General features: G+C 39.4%; 1 protein-coding gene across 1 annotated transcript; it reads left to right on the forward strand.

The window, feature by feature from the left end:
* Window positions 1-577: 577 nt before the first annotated feature.
* On the forward strand, window positions 578-18,065 carry LOC124148474 (glutamate receptor ionotropic, kainate 3-like). The gene is made up of 14 exons (XM_048403545.1): window positions 578-884; window positions 976-1,388; window positions 1,877-2,014; window positions 2,246-2,545; window positions 3,194-3,375; window positions 3,772-3,945; window positions 4,252-4,341; window positions 6,104-6,289; window positions 12,740-12,840; window positions 13,020-13,107; window positions 13,735-14,059; window positions 14,581-14,798; window positions 15,254-15,522; window positions 16,515-18,065. The coding sequence occupies exons 2-14, from the start codon at window positions 1,310-1,312 to the stop codon at window positions 16,813-16,815; spliced, it is 2,451 nt and encodes an 816-aa protein (XP_048259502.1). The 5' UTR covers window positions 578-884; window positions 976-1,309; the 3' UTR covers window positions 16,816-18,065.
* The last annotated feature ends 2,768 nt before the right edge of the window (window positions 18,066-20,833 follow it).

Here is a 20,833-nt window from a genome sequence, read left to right on the forward strand (position 1 = left end):
CAAGCAAAGGCTGCTGAAGGTCTAGTCTGACCGAGATCTTCACGGGTCGGGCACCTGATATGAGTACCACCATACCAGATAGAGGATAATAAGGATTTTTCATTTATACTTGAAATGTAGTTATACCTGATATCATTTTACCCAGAGAATATAATATATTCGAACATGATTTAAACCTGGACCGCTACCAATCACCAAGCAAATGAAGTCTTTCACTCCTCCTTAAATAAACGTCGATCAATGTGTGGAGCAAACATTCAATTTTACATTTCACGCAATATACGCAGACCTTCATTATTGCTTATCACGAATACTGCCTCCGGGCTGGCTCCAAACAATGGCGTATCATGGGTAACGTCAATAACAAGAAAGTACATTTCCCAGGGGCTTTTTCGGGAACTTAAAGACAATGTATTTGAACTGATTGAAATATTCATCCAGCCGAAGCACAACATAATTCAATCTTTAGTAATGACGGTGTATTATCTCCACAAGGTAGGAAATCAATACCATTGATTTATTTAAACTCAATTATCCCGTTGCCGTCTGAAGTAGGTACCTGTGTTCACATCGACTTTGGCAGTTAGTCTGTGGGGTCTTCACAACTCGACGGATCAGATTTGTTTCATGAGTATACAAGACACAGTGATATGGTCAACGCCAGCAGTGTTCATTTCTCTGTCTACACTAGAATACTATGTTCGGTTACACACGTCATCACGTCATACCTTACCTGTAAGGTAACCAGCGTTACTAGTGCTAATAATCCAAACGGATGCGATATGAAAACGGACGCTGCACATGTCGATAACGTTTGTCAAGGGATGTCAACCTGAAGGTATCAGACAGAAGAACATCACTTTGAGGTTGCAATACGCGATCAGGTAAAAGTTTATGGTCTGTGCTTTTCGTGCGTGTAGGTGGACTTTTACATTGTTTTCAGTCGTGTAACTGAAAGTTTATTTATACTGACAGGCAACCGTGTTGGCTTTGATGTTTGTCAAATGGATCCATGCAAGCAATAGCAGTGACAGCGACTTTCGATGCCCGGGAGATGAATATTAATCAACACAGGCTTACTCTGTAGCTGGGATATTGAGTCGATGACGTACATCGCAACAGCCATCAGAATTCACACATGTGCTAATGGACGCTTCACAGCGTTTTGTAACAGGTGTTGTTTATCTTATGTCTGGGTTTCACACATATTATGCTCTGAGGATGAAAGCCGGGATCGTGTTTTGATTGAAAGTCCGAGAGAAGTAATCCGATTTTGTCCAGACATACAGACTCGGAAACAGACGCCTGTATGATGTCTGGGATTTGTACCTTGCAGTTTATCATCTTCTTGATGTACAAATCCTCGCATGTTTTGACACTCTCTCTGAGTAAGTTCAGTTCATCATGCTACTATTTTCTACAAATATATCTATTTTAATTCACACGTATTGAGTATTTAGATTTGTCGACTTGGTAACGTACATTAACAAATGAAATAATGTAATGTAATAACATGTTTATCAAGTACCAATGTACACACGCACCCAAGAAACATAAATTTGTGTGAGCATTTGGCAAACAATTGACACGCTGCAATGATTTATTTTGATGAAACCCTTTCACCGTAATTAAACCTGTTGTTTTAATAATACCATTAGTACAATTTATTAAATGTTTCTCTCCATGAAAAACTGATATGTTGAATATGGTAGTTGTTACTTGTTGAATGGTATTGTCAAATGTGATGAAGTGAAGGTGTGCAGAAAAGATCCGTAGGAATAACAGAAAAGCGTCAGTTAATTGTGTGTTTTCAGTGAGTAAAATGGTATATGATTCTATTAGGTTCAGCATCTAATCGGAATACTTTTCCTACCAGATATCTTGCTGAGTATCAAGGAGCATGATAAATGCCCACATCCTGTGGTGTGCCATAGAAATGTATCAGTCAATAGTCAGTTAAATGTGACCAACTGGCTGATCTCGGCTTGGGACCAATTTGCTGCGTCGAAGACAGGTAACATTGTTTCTTATTTAGGATATCGCTCAGTTATCACTTAACATGTATACCTAGTGCTGACGAGTTCGTTCTTACTTCCTTTTCTAAGACTGCACAAAAAGATCCAAAAGGATAAACAGCTTCAATTCAAATATGACCCATTCGACAACTTTTATAATGTATGTAGTTATATCGGTACATATGTCCTAGTGGCACAGTTACGGCAATGGTTACGTTCATGAGTTTCAGTGAGATCGGTACATGGGGACGTGGTGATTCTAGCATCGCTCTCTCCCTGTCAACATCACTTCAGTCCCTCCTGCCACGGGAATGACATCAACATCAGCCTCTGCTCCGTGGTCTGCCCCGCCTTTCTATCCAGCCATAGAATGTACATTCAATCAGTGTTCAGCGTCACAAACACAAAGCAGTCCTACTTTAATGCCCTTACAAGACCCGATTCAATGGAGGTTGTCATGAGAGGAATTAATTTGATACTCGGTCATGTGAAATGGAAGACGTTCGTTGTTATAACGTCATCCTATGAAGGTAGGATATACAACAATCCACGTTATCCAAAATCCTGTGACAATGATTAAGGAGCATGGCCAGATATTATATAGTATTCTCCTAAAGTAACATTTCTTGCAATTGACAACTGTCAACCACGGATATACTACGCAATTTCGGACACAACAGACATTTATGGATATAAATACAACTTCGGATGCAACAGTCAATTTTGCATATGGCTTACAACTTCAGCCACAACAGTCAGTCACGGACAGTGTACAGAAATTAGTATAAAATTCGCCATTCAACAAAGCTATCATTGTACTTAGACGATAGTAACTGGCATGACAGGTAAAGCTAGGCTGTCAATTGAGTGGGGCCCTTTAACATAAATCTGAAATTCCCTATCTGCAGACAAGATCACTTGCGTTAGACCTCAGTGTGGAGTAAGATATGTTTTGGGTAAATTTATTACTTCAATGATAGCCGTCTCCTCCCAGTCGAAGTAAACCATTAACCATTTAACAATGAAAATATTATAGTACCCTCTTGGCAATTATTTTATTATATGACAAATTTATATTGAATCTTGTAACTGACTATCCTATCAGAACATCAATATTAAACACATACACAAAGAAAGCTATAACGGATATAATACCTACCAAATTACGTTATCAACAGTTTTGACTACCCTGTCTGGAGGTAGACTGGCTTCTCTCAAGTTACTGCTGTATATGATAGATGATCCCAATAAGCCACAAGAAAGTATTGACCTCTCCAGCATATACCAGCTGCTTCCAGAAAAGGACCTCAACCTTCTTGTGATGTGTCCCTCCGATTGTATACAGAAGCTCCTTAATCAGGTAGTGCCTGCAAACTTCAGTTTGACCCACAATAACCATTACTCAGCCTTCTTTCACAACGTATCAACGTTCATTATTGCGCATATTAAACTTCCAGAACGAGATTTTACAATGATTATAACATCAACAGTAACCGCAGGAAAGATGGAACTCTATGTATGGGAATGCAGAGTTCCTGAAACTTTACACCTGTTGTAAGGAATATTAATGTGTTCCATTTTGTTACGTATTTCGCACATTTTGTAGAAATATTTGAATTAGGCATAAGGGTTAGGGATATATTTATGAAGACCATATAATCAATTCTATACTGCATGGACTCTGATTGGAAATGGATATATTATGGAAACGAAGTACAGAATTGGTTATATGACGTACATAACTGTTTATTGTCAGGCTCGCTTGCTGGAATCGAACATGTCAGTGACGAGGGCATCTGGGGTCTCACAGTGGCTGGTGGTTCCTTCTTCTGGAAATGTCATGGACATTGCACACAATCGTGAACCATTCAAAACTGATGATGTTGTTTTCCTGGAGTTCAATCCGTGCTCTAGGTATTATTCACCACTGGTAAGCAACTGTGGGTTTTGGGTGTATCGTATAGTAACCATTCGGGCTGCAAACCTTCAACAGAACAATTATGTCACTAAATAATTATTGTTATTCATGGGAAATGAATTTCTTGGAAAAAAGAAAATAATTTGAATGTTTCTATGGATCATTATAATGTGGATATGTATTTTCAATCCCCCGAGGAAAAGGATTTACATCAATAATTCCAATTGAATTCCTTCATCAGAATCAATAACCTTGTAAATTGCAAAGTACATATATTCCGTATATTTAATGATGTGTTAGCTCCTGTCATATTTACAGAACCTGGAGATGATCACGAAGCATTTGTCAAGCTTGGAAAAGATTCTTATGACAGCTCAAGCGGCTGACAAAATACAATGGATACAGAAGGTATCTGTTTTCAATAGGGTGACTCACATGGGGATCGAATGGCCACAGTGCCCTCATTAACTGTTTGAACATTGTGATTTAAGCTCACTTTATGTTCTAACTAGCCGTCACATGTAAACCTGTCCTAAGGTCTATTCAGGCTTATAGTTCCAGGCAATACATAAGAACTTTGTAAAATCACTTTTATTAGCTCATATATATACACTGCATAACTAGGGTAAGGCGTTACAGATGTGTGGCCTGACTTTAAAGCCCAGCTTATACGGCTGTATTGTCTGGCTACGATATACCATAATATATGAGTAGTTAATTCTGGATGGATAAGAGAGCAGTCAAACAGTTCAGGTATTGTGGTCAGAGCAGATCGATACGTATTGTTTTCGTAAGATGACCTGGGGTTAAGATATTGAGGCACTAAAATCCCTTTGTTGAACAGCCCTGGATGAGACAAGTCCAAGTGTGCCTATAATAGTTCTCGGTGATCTGGGGAAACCTTTGTCCTAGCAAAAGGTCTTTTGGAGATGGGTATAAAGACAAATCTGTCATAAGCAGCGTGGAAAATTCAAAATCCACGAATGTAAAATAATGAAGACAAAATTAAAATGTGGTAGAAAAGAGTTGTTCGGTTGAGCTGAGGTGAATTGTGCTGTATCACTTTTACCATGTCTTTTAACAGCATGTCTCTGCCCTGGGAATATCATGACAAAACCACATATACCCCAAGTGATACAACGAATTCATCTTGCCGACATGTTTTCATCTGCCATTGTAAAATAATTAAAACAACATTGATTTTTGATAGAAAAGAGCTGTTCGGTTGTGTTGGGGTCAACTTCTGCTGTATCGCGTGACTTTTTGTGACTTTTTATATAAACGTGCAGCTCCTTGGCTCGTAGCAGGGTGAGTATAAGGGGTTTATTTCCTGGTCAGAAATTTATAGCCTTCTCAGGCAGGTTACCAAGTATTTCATCAAGATTACATGAACCAATCAGATCTCAAAATTCTGACGTGGAAGTAAGAGTTTAAAGAAACTACGATTGAGTGATAGTAATGACAAAACACTATTTCTACGAGGGGCGTTCAATACGTTTGCAACTTCAATATGAGACCAAGTCGCAGAATATCTTTTGCACTTTTACTTTTCAATATAATCTTCATTCACCTCAATACACTTATTCCATTTGTCCAAATCCGCAGATTGGCCCTCTGACCACGCCTCTGTGGCTGCCTTTATGTCCTCGTCATCCTAGAAGCGTCTTCCATGTGGGGCAAAATTCACAGGAAATAGTCACTGTGGGCTAGGTCTGAGCTGTACAGTTAAATCACCCACCCAACAGCCAAGACTTAGCCCCCATTGCGACTTGGTCTTATATTGTAGTTGCAAAACGTATTGAACGCCCCTCGTAAGTGTACGTTGGAGTACAAGGGAGGGGCAGCGTCATGACATCAGCCCATGATGGCACAACTCATAGGGTGTATGTTATCAATGGATACAATGCAGTGGACACCTTTGATTTTCCAGTGAACCCCTCTTTGAACAGCTAATATAGGTGTATTGTTTGACTACGGTGTAAAACACCATTTTCCATCTAATACATTTGTGAAATCTGATCACGGTGTAAATTCCCTTTGGTGAGCAAAAAGAGGTGTATTTGTTTCACTATAGCATAAAACACTTTTTGCTAGCTAAAACACTTGTGATATCTGATTACGGTAAAAAAAACAATTCGTCGGCTCAAATGGACACCATCTACTTTTGCAGAATGCAACCACAAGTGAATCACCCTTTCAAGCTAAAATGCAAATTCTCAGTAAAACCCATACTGGAACAGATGTTGAAACCGTGGGCTATATTGGGAGAGATGAAACAGTGGAGCTCAAGCATCAGCTCTATCACGGAAGCAATTATGGATTTCACAACCGAACGTTAATTGTCGGGACTCTGGAGGTATTTAGAATACACTTCATAATTTTGTTGCTTTGATCATACTGAGAACATCATTGATTTTCTGTCGTTCTCTTTACATACCATTACATTCTGTTTCACAGTTTGTTAATGTGTTGATGTATACACCTAGACCCGGTTGTATCAAACTTTAATGATGCATTAACGTGTCATTAAACCTCCATTAACTAATGTATCATTAAATCCAGTTGTACTTACGCGTTTTAAATACGTCGTGCTGTCATTAACTTAATGAAGGTCTGGGGCATCATTAGTGTGTCATTAAAAACAAACATGGCAGCGAACATATTGTTTGAACGCTTAGGACGCACAAGGAAAGACCGTGTTTTCAGAAAACGAACTCATCACCTCGAATCCATGAGCGATGAAGTAAGGGCCCGCTACCGTTTTGGGAGGGCAAGCATCAGTTATATCTGCGATCTTGTGAGAGATGAATTACAGCCCAAATCTGCAAGTTCGCACGCACTTAGTGTTGAACTACAGGTAAAAGTTTGATAATTAACACGTCATCACTAGAAACTCAGCAAGTTTGAAATAAATATAGTATCATACCGCCACATTGGGCAAATTTATATCGGCAATCTTTAAGTGGACGATACGCAGTTCTGCGTGGGTCTGCTCACTAATACGTGTGTTGATACAGTATATATGCAGCCTAATGATACCAACCTTGTAAATATATTTCACAATTGAAAGTAATGCAAATTCATTGATTCTTTTCACTTCACCCAAGAAAGATACGTTTTCAACTTGGCGTTGTCAGCCATAATCAGTTTCATAAAGGGGAGTTACTCTAATGACATAAACTAAATGTTTCGTGCATACTGAAGAGAACAGTCTTGCGTGTTCGATCCCGGCCAAAAGAACCTTTTAATTATTAAAGTATGCACATCTTATATCAATCATTAATACTTTACTTACTGACACATAATGAAAATCAGCAAAATAAATAACAAAAGAGATATTAGTGTTATGGAAATATTTGAAAATTTGTCAAACCTATCATAAGCCTCTTTAAAACCATTTTATCAGGTTCTGGTAACCCTACACTTCTTTGCAAGTGGAAGTTTCCTGCAAATCACTGGCGACACAATAGGCATTGACAAATCAACGGCCTCACGAGTTAGGAAGGTTTCCCTTGCCATCGCGTCTCTTGTGCCCAAGTTTGTTACCTGGCCGTCCGAGGGGGATATAGGCGACATTTGAAAGGAATTCTACAATATATCTCGATTTCGTGGAGTCATCGGATGTATCGATGGGACACATGTACGGATACAGGCACCATCAGACAACGAACCTGCCTTTGTCAATAGGAAAGGCTACCATTCGATCAATGTTCAAGCAGTGTGTGACAGCCAAGGTGCGTTAAATAAATTCTTATTTACATAATAACACATAAAAGGTCACTGTAAAACCTGTGCACGGAGCATACACGTCCTCCCTTCAAAGTCACAAGGGCAATACGTTTACGTCCCTGACACCATTCACATTGTTAAACGAAATAGCTATCAGACAAATCTTTATACTATGATATGATTTCAGTATTTGTTGTTTAGGGCCGCGATCAGCAGACATTTAAGCTATATGGCAGTGAACGCTATATAAACCAGGTTCGATGGCAATATTGGTTTATATTAGCATTGACCGTTTTGTCTTGTTCTGCAGGTAAATTTATTAACTTAGTGGCGAGATGGCCAGGTAGAACGCATGACAGCCACGTGTTCAAGAAGTATAAAGTAAACACCTGGAAACACACCATACCACTCTACAAGACGGCGTTATTCTTGGTGACAGTGGATACGCATGTCGTAAAGCCATCTACCCCCGAGCAAAGGCTATTCAACTCCTCCCATAAAAGAACAAGTTCAACCATAGAAAAAGCATTTGGGTGGCTCAAACGGCGTTTCCATGTTCTGCACGGTCAAATCAGGATGAGCCCAGAGAGAGTTTGCACCATCATTGGTTAGCTTACTAAGATAATAATAAAACTATGAAATAAATTTGAAGCTAACCCATATATAAGATCCGAAAACTGTACTATAAATAAAGTTTTAACATGAAATCAAATTTAGACATTAAATACTGATAACGTATTAGGTTTGTAAGTACCCCAAATCGCATATATAGCTGGAATAGTGCACACTCACATGACATAAGAATCGAATGATAACAATACTGTAAACCCTTTAAACAATCTTGCTATGTTTCACAGGTGCTTGTGCTGTGTTGCATAATCTGGCGATAATTCTTTGTGAACCCATGCTGGATGTTGATGGGGAGGACGACAGTAACATTGAAGGGAAATATACAAGTCCCGAAGATGGACGGTACATCCGTGATTATATCACAAGACACTATTTCACTAACTGAAATGGTCACACTGCATTTGGGTTACCATAACTATACTGAATGCAGCGATACCAGGTGTAGAGAATGGTTAAAAGTGTTGGCGGTAGCATATTTTGCCAAAATAAAATTGAAACAAATGGTTAACCAAATGTTTAAGCGTGCACTGTTGTCTTTTCATTTCATTTCATGGGATATGGTTTCCCAGCTTTGTTTAACTTTAATTTAGATAACTGCGTATTTATTGTCCAGTTTACAGTGCGCGTTTCCCTCCAGAAAAAAATACAGCTGAGCGCTACACGCATACAATGAGTGTGATTTTGTTTCACAACGCCAAGACTTCATGGTGAGCATGTAAGGTTTATTGTGTTTCTGGAGTTGGAGTCTATTATATTAATTTTATTCAAGATATATTTTAATATGGTTCACATAAATTTCGTCGAAATCGTGTGTTATCTGATGGCTTATCGCACCATCTCACTGTCACTGTTAGTTGTCTCCCGTTCGTTCAACTGGAGCGATACAACATACAACACAACACTGTAGCACATTATCAAACTAATTGCTCTTTTTAATGAACAATTGGAACATATAAAATATGAGGATGTCTTTTTCATTCTTGGTTCATCAAGCCATCCAACTCCAATCGGAGCTTCTTGTTCATGAGTTCAAAGTAAATAGTTTGCTGAATGTCTTTCTTTTTCTGCTCAAGCAAAACCTCATACTGCAGTCGGGTGATGTCATCCTGTTTGCTCTTTCTCTTGGTGACACGATTTGATTTCCCCACAGTCTGGACCAAAGGCCTGAAAAATACATTGTTTTTGGATCATGATTATCATGCGAGTCTCCGTGTGTATAAAAAGTGACTTTTACGCTGTATACGCGAGTGTTAAAGGCCAAAATTAGTATGAGTGTTTCAATCTAAGGGATGAGCGAGTAGAGAAAAGGACTTGGCATAACATGTATGTTAGCACTGCTGCAAGAAGTAAGATTCCAGTATTATATAATACGACACACTCTTCGATGGTACTGATGTCGTCATCTAATGCAGATGCGTCAACAGACAGTTCTCCTTCTTGGTAGATCTGTGTGCTGGAACAACTGGGCACAGACGCTTCCTGAGTAGGGACATCGCCAACATTTTCTTCTAAAGCCCGTGCTAACAGGTGTAAAGTCGAAAGAGAGCCAATTACATCGGCGACTTCAGTACCTGCACACACATAAAGTTATTTGCACATTTATTTAAAATAAGTTAAAATAAAGTTAATTAATATTTTTACACTGTTAAAACGGGAGAGGTACGGCACCAGGTTATTATCATTACTAAAGGAACATGATATATTAGAATTGTATGATATATTTGTGTGATGACATGGCCTATTTTATGTCTTCAGCCACCTTCAGAAAAATTACTTTGCTATAATCAGACATATTTTTTCAACCAATTTTCGTTGTCATCAGAAAATTCACTCTTGAAAAGTATAAATGCTTCACATAAAATTTGCATTTGGAGACGAAGAATGTCAAGATTTGAACTTAACATCGAAAGACACAACATGAACTTTTGGGTTAAGAATAGGGGTAATGAGAGTTGCCCGCCTTCTCGTTTCACAAAGGCTGCCTGTCGGAGAACGGATGAGAAATACCATTACAAATGTAAATGTACACTGTGTATTATTTTCACACGCGGCAATTTCATTAAAGGTGTTGTGAAAAAGGTTGGTTTAATGTTGTTGTTTTTCATTTCCTTTTAATAAATGCTCATCAAATCATGTGAAATACCCGATTCCCCATAGCCTTGTTCAACGTGTATTAGCGAATTAGGCTACTTGTTCGTTGTATCATGTAAAGTACGTACTTTTTTAACACTTCCAACAGTTTGTGTATAGATATACCCATTTGCATCACTAGATCGTCCGATTCGATGCCCGTGAGTCCAGTAAAACTGGGACATTCCTTGTAAATGTCGACTATCGTTTCACTCGTTGTGGAAAGTGGGGCAATACAGGGCCCTCCCCCGGTCTTCCTTATGTCCAGCTGTCTGTTGCTGAATTCCCTTTTGGCCGTCTGGTGCATGTTCGTCCATTTTGTTTTTATTTCTTTTGTTGTACGCTGAGAGCACCGAGAGCGTTAACTTTGGAAGTTATCTCTGCCCAAATAGCCTTCTTTCTCTCGTGGGTAACGGTGCTATACAGCTTACTGTTAAGTATAAAGAAGTGTTTCTCCACCAACTCAGCTAATAGTTGAATTTCGGAGCTGTCGAAATTCTTGTTTCTATTCCTAGGTTTAGGTGGATACGATGCCATTTTGACAGACGACCGGAAGTAATGCGTACGTGTTTACGTCAAGGAATTGTGGGAAATATTAAGGGGAAACCCCGAATTTAATGACAGGTTAATGAAGACACTTACATTAAGGCATCATTAGATAATGTTATACTAATAAACGTTTGATACAACCGATTTTAATGATGCCATTAACTAATGGTGGATTAAGAATTTAATGTATCATTAGGGTTTAATGTAGCCATTAGTTAATGAGGCTTTGATACAACCGGGTCCTGTGCGTCAACACCTGGTGCTTATCTCTATATGCCTTTAAGGCTGTTCATGAACTATTGTTTAAGATTGCTTTAGACTTTGGTTCCCTTCACTGTGACCGGGCAGAAACTGACCGAATCGCCGCGCTAAATTAAACATTTGAAACCTCACGATACGCGTTCAATTCCCAATTAATATGAACTGAGATCTAAATTGAAAATCAGCAACTTTATCTCATTTTACGATGAGATAGTGAGTGAAGCAGCATAGGTGTTGTGGGTTGTCTATTTCAATTCAGGAAACAAAACAAATGACGCTTCAGATGTTTCAACAAAAACATTGTTTGCATCAATATGCTTTACTAACAAAGGCAAGGTGTGGCAGGCATAGAAAGAGTGTAGCACAACTACTGCTTTGTCAGTCAGCATGATACATGCGGCAATAAAGATGAGCCAGCAAGCATTTCAAGGTTTAATTTTACACCGCATGTCAATATTAATCCGTTATCCCCTTCATTATGACGCAGAAAATATAACATCACTAACTATTGTACAAAAGCTCCAAATGTCAAGCTCTTTGATGTCCCCAAAGCTTGAAATACACTTTCACAGTCAATTTCTATGGTGATATCGAATATTCCTTTTGTTGTATGGTTATCAAAGCCTCGGACAGTAATGAACTTTCTCAATGATTCAACGCCTGGTTTTTCAGAAGGTGTTCATCTCCGTACATTGTTTTACAGTGTGACATGATTGTGTATGTATGATGCGTTACCTGGCAATGCAGCCGGTACGTTCAACTAATGTCTTTTCAACCGCGAGAAACATTGTTTTTTTGGACCAACTATGACTTTTGTAGTCGTACCAGAGTAACAGAGTGCAATTTACATCGTAGAAATGTTTATACCTCGATGTTACCAACCATATATCTTTAAGTTAACTTGAAATTGATTGTGTCAAAACTTGTAAACAGATGTAGACGAGTTTCTAGCCTCCGTCGCTGTGTTCAAACAAGGGTAACAGCGTTCGCGGCAGTAAACACAACTCATTCGTGTTTTAGTCTCATATAAAAGTATGAAAGGGTCTTTCAAGGGAAAATGGTTTGGTAACCAGGAAGAATACATATTGCATACATATTTACATTGACGTAAATTGCACTCTGTCAGTGCAAAATCTATTTAGTAGGTTGTATATGAGGACGTCTAGGGCGTGAATCGTATGTATTACTGACCGGAATCAATCTTGTCAGCACATTTGTAAGAGTTTGCGGTTAGTTTAAATTGTACTGAAGGTGGACCCTGAAGGCTTCTATAAACACTCTTTCTGAATCACTGTTTCAAATATAAATTCTGCTCAGCTATTTTTGTTAATCGCAAACTATTTGTATGATTATATATATCATCAGCAACACGATCAGTTACATGTAAGAGATATTGGTCATACTGCTTGGTAAAAGACAGGCAATATTTGAATACCATCATGGAACAAGAAGAACATGAAATAGCCCGGGCAAGGTGTGTCATCACAACTGTTTTGTATTGATACAGTGGGCGCCATTTGTGATCAAGAGAGTGGAGAACGGTTCTGTCAGGTTCGACGGCCTTTGCATCCAGCTGTTGCAGGAACTGGCCAAACAACTCAACTTCAGGTTTCATTTTTTCTGTGTTTAATGTTTTTCCAATGTCTCTTTGTGAGTGTGTGTGTACTATTACGAGGTGTAAAATTGTTTTTGCTTAATCATTACACTAGTATCAGCGTGCAAGGTTAAACCAAGGTTTCCTATTCGTTGTTGAATGGTTGTGACTGGAGTATCCTTGTGTTTGTTAGCTACACGCTCGTGGAGCCCGAAGATAGGGAGTGGGGTCGGGTACTGAACGGAAGTTGGACGGGCCTGGTGAAGTTACTCTCCGCTGAGGTATGTTACATACATGATACACAGTAACATAAAGGATCTGGCATAAATATAAGGTCCGACGTCAAAGGTCAAACTTCTTATCATCGTTACTAATCCTGACCGAGTAAAACGTTATCTTTCAGTTTGGGCGTGTACCAAATGTTTCAGATGAGTAACATCATGTCACATTGACGTCGTAATAAATGCAGTTCATATAAATGAATGCTTATGGGTTAATTTGAAAAAACGTTTCAAATGATGTCAGACTGGGAGCAAATTTCAAGTTATTATGAGGAACTGGAAAACTGACAGATTGTCTCTGTGTCACTAGCATAAGTGAGTGAGTGAGTGTGGTTTTACGCCGCGTTTAGCAATATTCCAGCAATATCAAGGGGAGGGACACCAGAAACGGGCTTCACACATTGTACACACATTGTGGACGCTTAAACCAATACGCTACCCCACCGCCACATAAGCATAAGAATACGATCGGTCTACATAACAAATATTCAGTTACCAGACAAACAACATGGTATACAACGAGTGCCCGAGAGTGACATTTTTTCCGAACATAGTCCCTCTTTAACGCGCACACTTACAGCTTGTTTATTAATTCAGGAGTAAAAGTAGTTGTTTTCACACTTACAGGAAGTTGATTTGGTCGTGGCACCGATGGCTGTGACTAAGAGCAGATCGACAGTCATCGACGTCACACTGCCATTCTTCTACGTCAACTCAGCTCTTATATTCGGAAAACAAGATTCCAATATCAACAAATGGTTGACCCTACTCTCACTGTTCCGCTATGAGGTTCTTGTTTGTATACTCTTCTCCCTCATCTTCTCCACTGTCTTCCTCTTCCTGATAGAAGAAGTGACACCTGTCCATTCGTGGACAGACGACAGACCCACGGATATGCCGACCCGTTATGGGGATATATTCTGGTATCATTTTGGAGCCCTAATGGCGAACGGTAAATCAACATTGCTCAATAGCAAAGGTTCTAAAATGCTATAAAGTATTCTTTGCATTAAACAAGCTATGATACTTTCTTATTATGGCAACACATGTTCAGTTGAAAAGCTACGTTGTTTTGTTATTCTTCATCATAAGAATCCAAACTTTGTATCTCCATAAAGGAATATCTGTCAAAACATTTGTTTGCACCCTTTTATCTCTCTTGTTTTAACATTGATGTATAGAGCAACAAAAGAGATGCCATATTATGCATTAGGACCTGATGAGAGAGAATCACATGTTTTACATGGCAGATGGAATTAATTGATTTTGACTTTGTAGAACATAGGTTAGTCTGTTCCATCCACGACTCCAGTGTGTGGTGTCTGTAATAAGGTTACCAGGCAAATACACATATAACAAGAAGTGAATGTGTGGAAGACAACTAAATATACCGTTGCGACATTCGGTGCAGATACTAGCACCTTTATTACACTGGCGCATCGATGTTTAATAAAGCCTTTATTATTATTTCAGGAGGAGCATATCTCCCCAACACCGAGTCCGGACGTACAATGCTCAGCTGCTGGTGGCTGTTCACGGTGATAATGGCGGCTACCTACAGCGGTAATCTCATAGCCTTCCTCACCGACGGGCGACAGAAACCTCCCTTCTCCAACCTGGCTGGCATGGCGCAGCAGGACACCTACCGGTGGGGGGTTGTAGGAGGATCATCGTGGGTCACTCTTTTTCAGGTCAGTACACATACAATATGTATGAGTTTGGCTTTACCCCAAACCGAATTTCCTGCGTTACGAGCCACCAGACACTTAACCTAAGGTGAAAATAAGACAGGCTGACTTCTCTTTAAACATATGTTACCAAATCTGAAGCTCTAGCAACTGATGTTTTCAGTATGATTTCCAATTTTGTTTACTCTTCAGAAACACTTGGTGTCATCACTCAGTTTCGGTAGTCCCTTCATAGAACTTTCACAGCTATTTTGGAATCTGTTTCGGTGTATAATCTAGACTGTTTAATCTCTTGCATTGACATTTATATTTACCGTAGTGGCTGCATGAACTACTAGCACACGTAAACAGTTTCCACAGGCAATGACGCTACTGTACTCGAAGTGATCTGTGAAAGGGGGGCATGAGATTATTGATAATATTTTATGATATATACAGAATCCATGGTCTGTTTTCAGGAATCCAACATATCCGTCTATCAGAAAATATGGCGCCATTTGGAGGAAAACATGGCCAATGACCCTGATTGGTTGCATCAAGAGGGCGAAGAGCATCTGCGCCGAGCGGCCGAGAGCAAGTACGTCTACATCGCCGAAGAGTCTACTTTGGAGATGTGGGACGACCCACGGCGATGTGATTTACAAATGCTAAGCGAAAACTTTTATTTTGGCAAATATGCAGTTGGCCTACCCAAGCAAAGTAAATACACACAGCTATTCTCAAAACAGTGAGTTCAGGATATTTTTATTTTTGTTTGGTAATTATCCTCGTATTATGGTTTTTTGAACGCTTGAGAAACATTCGTCATTTCCCCGCTAATATCTCACTTACCTTTAAAATACCACATCTTCAAAAGAAGCCATCATCCAAGTATTAACGATGGCAGTGTATGTTTTATGCTTATCAATGAGAGAATCCAGTATAAAGTGATGCTGATTTGTGTTCAATGCGAGACACAATCAAAAACCAACTTATATCAGCGAGTTTCTTGAAGAGTACGTGCCTGGGAGATCTCTCAGATCAAGCTGCCAGTCCCTACTCTCTGAGCCTAGTGTTAGAACGGCGACTTTTGGAGGTCGGAGTTTCGCCAAAGTTGCCCCTGAGCCATGGAATAGGCTCAGGAACATTGACAGTCCTACTTTGTTCCAATCAAGACTCAAAACCTATCTTTTCACCAAATCTTACTTGGAGTATTGAGGCTTTGTGTTTTCTTCGAACTGGATACCAGCGCTATATTAATCTGTAGTTATTATTAATATCAAGATAAATGTAACCTACCATGCTATGATATTTCAACTTGACAACATATTGTTTTGAAGAATTAGCTGGGATTGCTCAGCAAGCGTCCCACCTGAATACTTTCTATGGCCTCATTCCATGCTCTTTCCCATACATTCATTTAAATCGGCTTAATACAGCCAATGAACGATGTTAGGCCTCCCACAATTTTATCACATTGCAGCGATGTACATGTATCAAATGCTATAACATGCGGCGCACAGATACGTTTTTGCATAAATATCAGTTTGTTATTTTGTAAGTATAATTCACACCTATTTCAAAAGAAGGTTGACATTAAATCGCCATAAAATTACCGTTTGCGTAAATCGTAGAAATAGATAGAGGGCTTAATTAAATTATAAATCCGGTTTCCGAATAAACGTTTGCGCATCCGTGTCAAGGAGGATAATATTGTATAGTTTCTATTCACTTTTGCAGAATATTGAAAATATATGAAAGCGGCCTCCTGCATATGTGGTGGAATCAATGGAAACCCAAACATCAATGTGAGCCGCCAAGCAGAAAATCCAAGAGGATGGACATTTTAGCCTTGCAGAGTGCTTTCTATGGTGCAGGGGTGGGTGTGGCCATGGCACTCGTGGTCCTTATGATTGAATTCATTAATTACCGGAGATGTAAACAAAGAGAGCAAGGACAGTCTGTGAGTGTTGAAGAGTCAGTGTGCCCTGATAAGTCATCTCAGGGTCAATCCCACGAAGACACACCTTCTATAACCTGAAGTACAACAGTGTTGTACAAGAAGGACCTTTTTGAGACTTGGCACGTGTAATCACATCTTGATGATATCAGCAGAAATGCATTGGCTTCAAGTATTAGACATGTCGATTATGTTGTAAGGTACAATCGTCCATTGGCATCGCTGTATCGTCTAACAATCGGTTAAAGGGTCTCATCAGGATCAGCTTGCAAATCGGTCATGTCGACGACCATCGTGAGCATCTGTGAATAGAAGATACTGTCAAATCCAACTAACATTCCAGTTGACACATCCACCAGGTAATTAGAAATGATCTAACCTGTCAGGTTAGGAGGCGTTTTCACAGCTATTTTGCCCGTTACTTCAAATGGAATCTGTTTAGCGGATAATCAAGACTGGTTACTCGCTAACATTGACGTTTAATATTTACTTGAACTTGGTCGGTGTTTCGGTTGGTGGGCTGAAGTCCCCGAGTTCCATCCTAAGGTCAGTAGCATTTCTATGCTGAGACAACTATAAGAGAAATGTTTGGGCCAAGGCAGTCAAACTGCCTTCCACCGCCACCCACTCCCCCTACCCCACTAATATATTTTAAAAACGTTTACTTACAAGCAGCAGAATCTCTGCACTTGGCAGTAGTAGCACATATAGTTGTTATTAGTTTCAACAAAATCGGTAAATGCACTATCGTGTCACTGGATTTTATGATTGATCGATCACTTGATTGTCCGGTTTGATAACAGGTCACCGTCGCATGGCAGAAGTACTGCTGTGCGGCGTCAGGCAATAGATACCTACTTTTTATGTAAATTGCGTGAAAAATGTTTACTTTTCACAGCTTGCTTTGCCCTGTTCGCTCAGTGGAGTCTTTTTCGGCGGAAGATCTAAGACTAAGACAATGATCTAAAACTTTAAAAGTGATCCTAGCTTCAACTAAAATCCAGTGTCTTGAGTCTTGAATGCTTCACAAGAGGATTATTATTATTTATGTAATTTGTTTTACAGAACATGGTGTTGCCATGGAAAAGAATTATATATTCTCATGTATAGCTGTTTGCAGTGGCCTTTTACGGCAAGCATGGGTTGCTGGAGACCTATTCTACCCCCGATCTTCACGGGTTGGGGTGACATCGAGGTGTTGCAATTTTAATGGTACTCAATTCATAACAGCAAGTCTGAAATTTAATCAATTTTATGTTTTTCGTCAGTCCCAATCTTTCCCTGTTTCTACTGTATTCTCTCGTTGTTCTTCACGATTGGAATTTCTAACGTTTTCAGCATATTCATAAAAAATCATTCATATCTTTCTCGTCTGTTTTCTTTGAAATACTCACTCCACGTCTTTAATCACGTCGTTTATGGGTATGTGTTTTGGTGGACAAATTATTTCTCGTAAATATGATGGAGAACAAAAAGATTTACTGTCACATTTCCACATTGATGACATCAAGTTCTCATGACAGCACAGCATTTCATTGATGTCATGTATTTAATGAAAGCATATGTCATGTAACCTTTACTGAGACAGCACTATTTGAAATCCTGGACTTCCATATATCTTTGTGAAATTGGGGGATAGGGCATTTAGGCAGGACGCAGGCACTCCCATGGACACAAGTTACACTCACCTCCTTGCTCGACCGTTATGCATACAAGTCAGTGCAAAATCAAATCAAGGGATTTAGCCAAGAAATTTAACTGATCTGATATTGTTCAGTTAGTGTCAAACAGCCAGTTCCCTTCCACTGGTTTACCCATCTGAGCTAGAAATAGAAGAGACCAGTGAGACCGCTTCATCTGTTTCACATTAATTATGCACAAATACAAATATTTAAGAACCATTTGTCTATAGCAGTGATGTACATTGCATAGAAACTGGCCTGAATGAGCAAAGCTGGCAGTAGTATGGTTTGTTACCAGGGCCAACGCAGAGGCAACACAAATAAGAGCAATCAATGAAGTATAGACGTGTTAAATTCAAGAGACAGTCAATTGCGCTTGTGAACTCAATACGTGCAAGCGTAATGCTCACTTCTGGACATGCCTGTTGATTATTTTTCACACAGCACGAAATACCTTCAACGTACCGCGGTCAAGTTATGTGAATGCTGTGAACGTGGACCAAAAGACAACCGATGAGCACCACTGGCACGGTAGGGTTAAATTATAAGTTTAAATAGTTTATTAGGTTCCTAATAGTTGATGTGTTATGATACATCTGTTGAAAGTATTCATGGCTTCTGTCTGATTCAAGCAGCATAGTAAACATGTTGTATTCTATCAGCAGTGAATCTTACTCCAATATAGATTGCTATCAAAATAGGTGATCATGATTTCTTGTTAGTCATCTTGTGAAATGCATTGTATGGTGGATGTTGAAACGTATCCCCGTGAGATATATCTCTGTCTTTTTCTAACTAATAGCTACAGAAATATGTACATCTTAAAATTTTCATATCATACAGTGTATTGCTATCCCCATACCGCCTGAAAGCCAAACCGACCCCTGTTATTGATAGTTCAATGACATTTCCACAAATGTGGACATCTTACTATAAATCAACGTACGAGCTATGCATGTATCCTAACGTATTGTGAACATACGTGAAATGCTATGATTGGATTGTCGTTAAACTTTATATTTGCATTTCAAAGATAAGCTTTTTAAATCAACCGAAAAAGATATGCCACTTCCACTTTATTAAAAAAAGGTAACTTGATACATTATATTACTAGTTAGTATAGGCCCTAACAATATATATAAAATACATGTATGTAAAACGTATTACATAAGAAATCGATATGTCAGTTTGACCTGTTTGGCTTATGGTCGGTTAAAGATGATGAGTCTTTAGCCTGGTAATTATAATTTTTATTTAAAATATGCGTATCTCCGAACCACAGTGACAAGGGATATTATCTCAGTATAGGGCCATGCATATGTGAATGCCATGCAAGTTCTTCAGAGGCAGCCTCCCGGAAGGAGTACACTAATCCCTGGCGCACACTGAACTATAGCTACATTCTACTCAGTCGGTTGAACGTGGACCATCCACGACAGCTTCACGTTGTATACTTGACATAGACCATATGGTGTGCACGTTCGTGCATGTAGAAACCATGTAAAATGTCTCATAATTTGTCGGTCAGTTGCTAGATACATCGTACCGCATCTAGTAAGTATGTCTCGTCAAAAAAACAAGAGAATTATCAATCAGCCTAACGCCTTGTGTTCGTCAATGCACAGAGTGAGTGAGTATGTTTCTACGCCGCTTTAAGCAATATTCCAGAAATCTCACGGCGGGGATACCAGAAATGGGCTTCACATATTGTACCTATGTGGGGAATCGAACCCGGTCCTTCAGCGTACGAACGAACGCTTTAACTAGTAGACTACCACACCTCCCGAATATACAGAGAAGAATCGGATCAGTGTAAACCTGTGGGCAGGTGGACGGACTTTGACGCTCACGTTAACGGTTCGACAACGTTTTCAAATGACATTTAGTCATATCACGATGTTTCATAGGCGTTTATTGTTTTTGAGTGAGTGAGTTTGGTTTTAAACCACATTAAGCAATATTCCGGCAACATCACGCTAAGAGATACCAGAAATGGGCTTCGCATATCGTAGTCATATGCAGAATCGAACCCGGGTGTCTTCAGCGGTGTGACGAGCCAAGGCTAACTCCACCGACTACCATGGGTGAAAAGGTAGCGCGTAATGCTGATAGAACAAGGAGCAAGAAGAGGTTGAAACTGGTATTCAAACCACCTGGTGGGGACAATGGACACATAATAGATGTGCTTTAGATCAAGTTTCTACAGGCACAAAGAATAGGTCACTGTTTAGACCTGCTGAGTCACAAAGAACTATTACCCGTTATAAGAGATAAACGAAAAACCTCTAGATAACCTGTGCTCTGTAGATGTATTGATATAGCAATGGGGTGTACTTGAAGTATTAGTGACCGACCACCTGATATTCGGGAGAATTTCTTGAAAATAATTGTGCTTTAGACTGTTGAAACAAAATTTG

The sequence above is a fragment of the Haliotis rufescens genome, unplaced genomic scaffold (genome assembly GCF_023055435.1).
Source record: "Haliotis rufescens isolate VD_foot unplaced genomic scaffold, xgHalRufe1.0.p SCAF_3, whole genome shotgun sequence".
Taxonomy (NCBI): domain Eukaryota; kingdom Metazoa; phylum Mollusca; class Gastropoda; order Lepetellida; family Haliotidae; genus Haliotis; species Haliotis rufescens.

Coding starts and splice junctions, on each gene's coding strand:
- LOC124148474 (XM_048403545.1), top strand. CDS start 1,310: ATGATGTCTGGGATTTGTACCTTGCAGTTTATCATCTTCTTGATGTAC. Junction 12,841..13,019: donor GCCAAACAACTCAACTTCAG/GTTTCATTTTTT, acceptor TGTGTTTGTTAG/CTACACGCTCGTGGAGCCCG. Junction 14,060..14,580: donor TGGAGCCCTAATGGCGAACG/GTAAATCAACAT, acceptor TTATTATTTCAG/GAGGAGCATATCTCCCCAAC.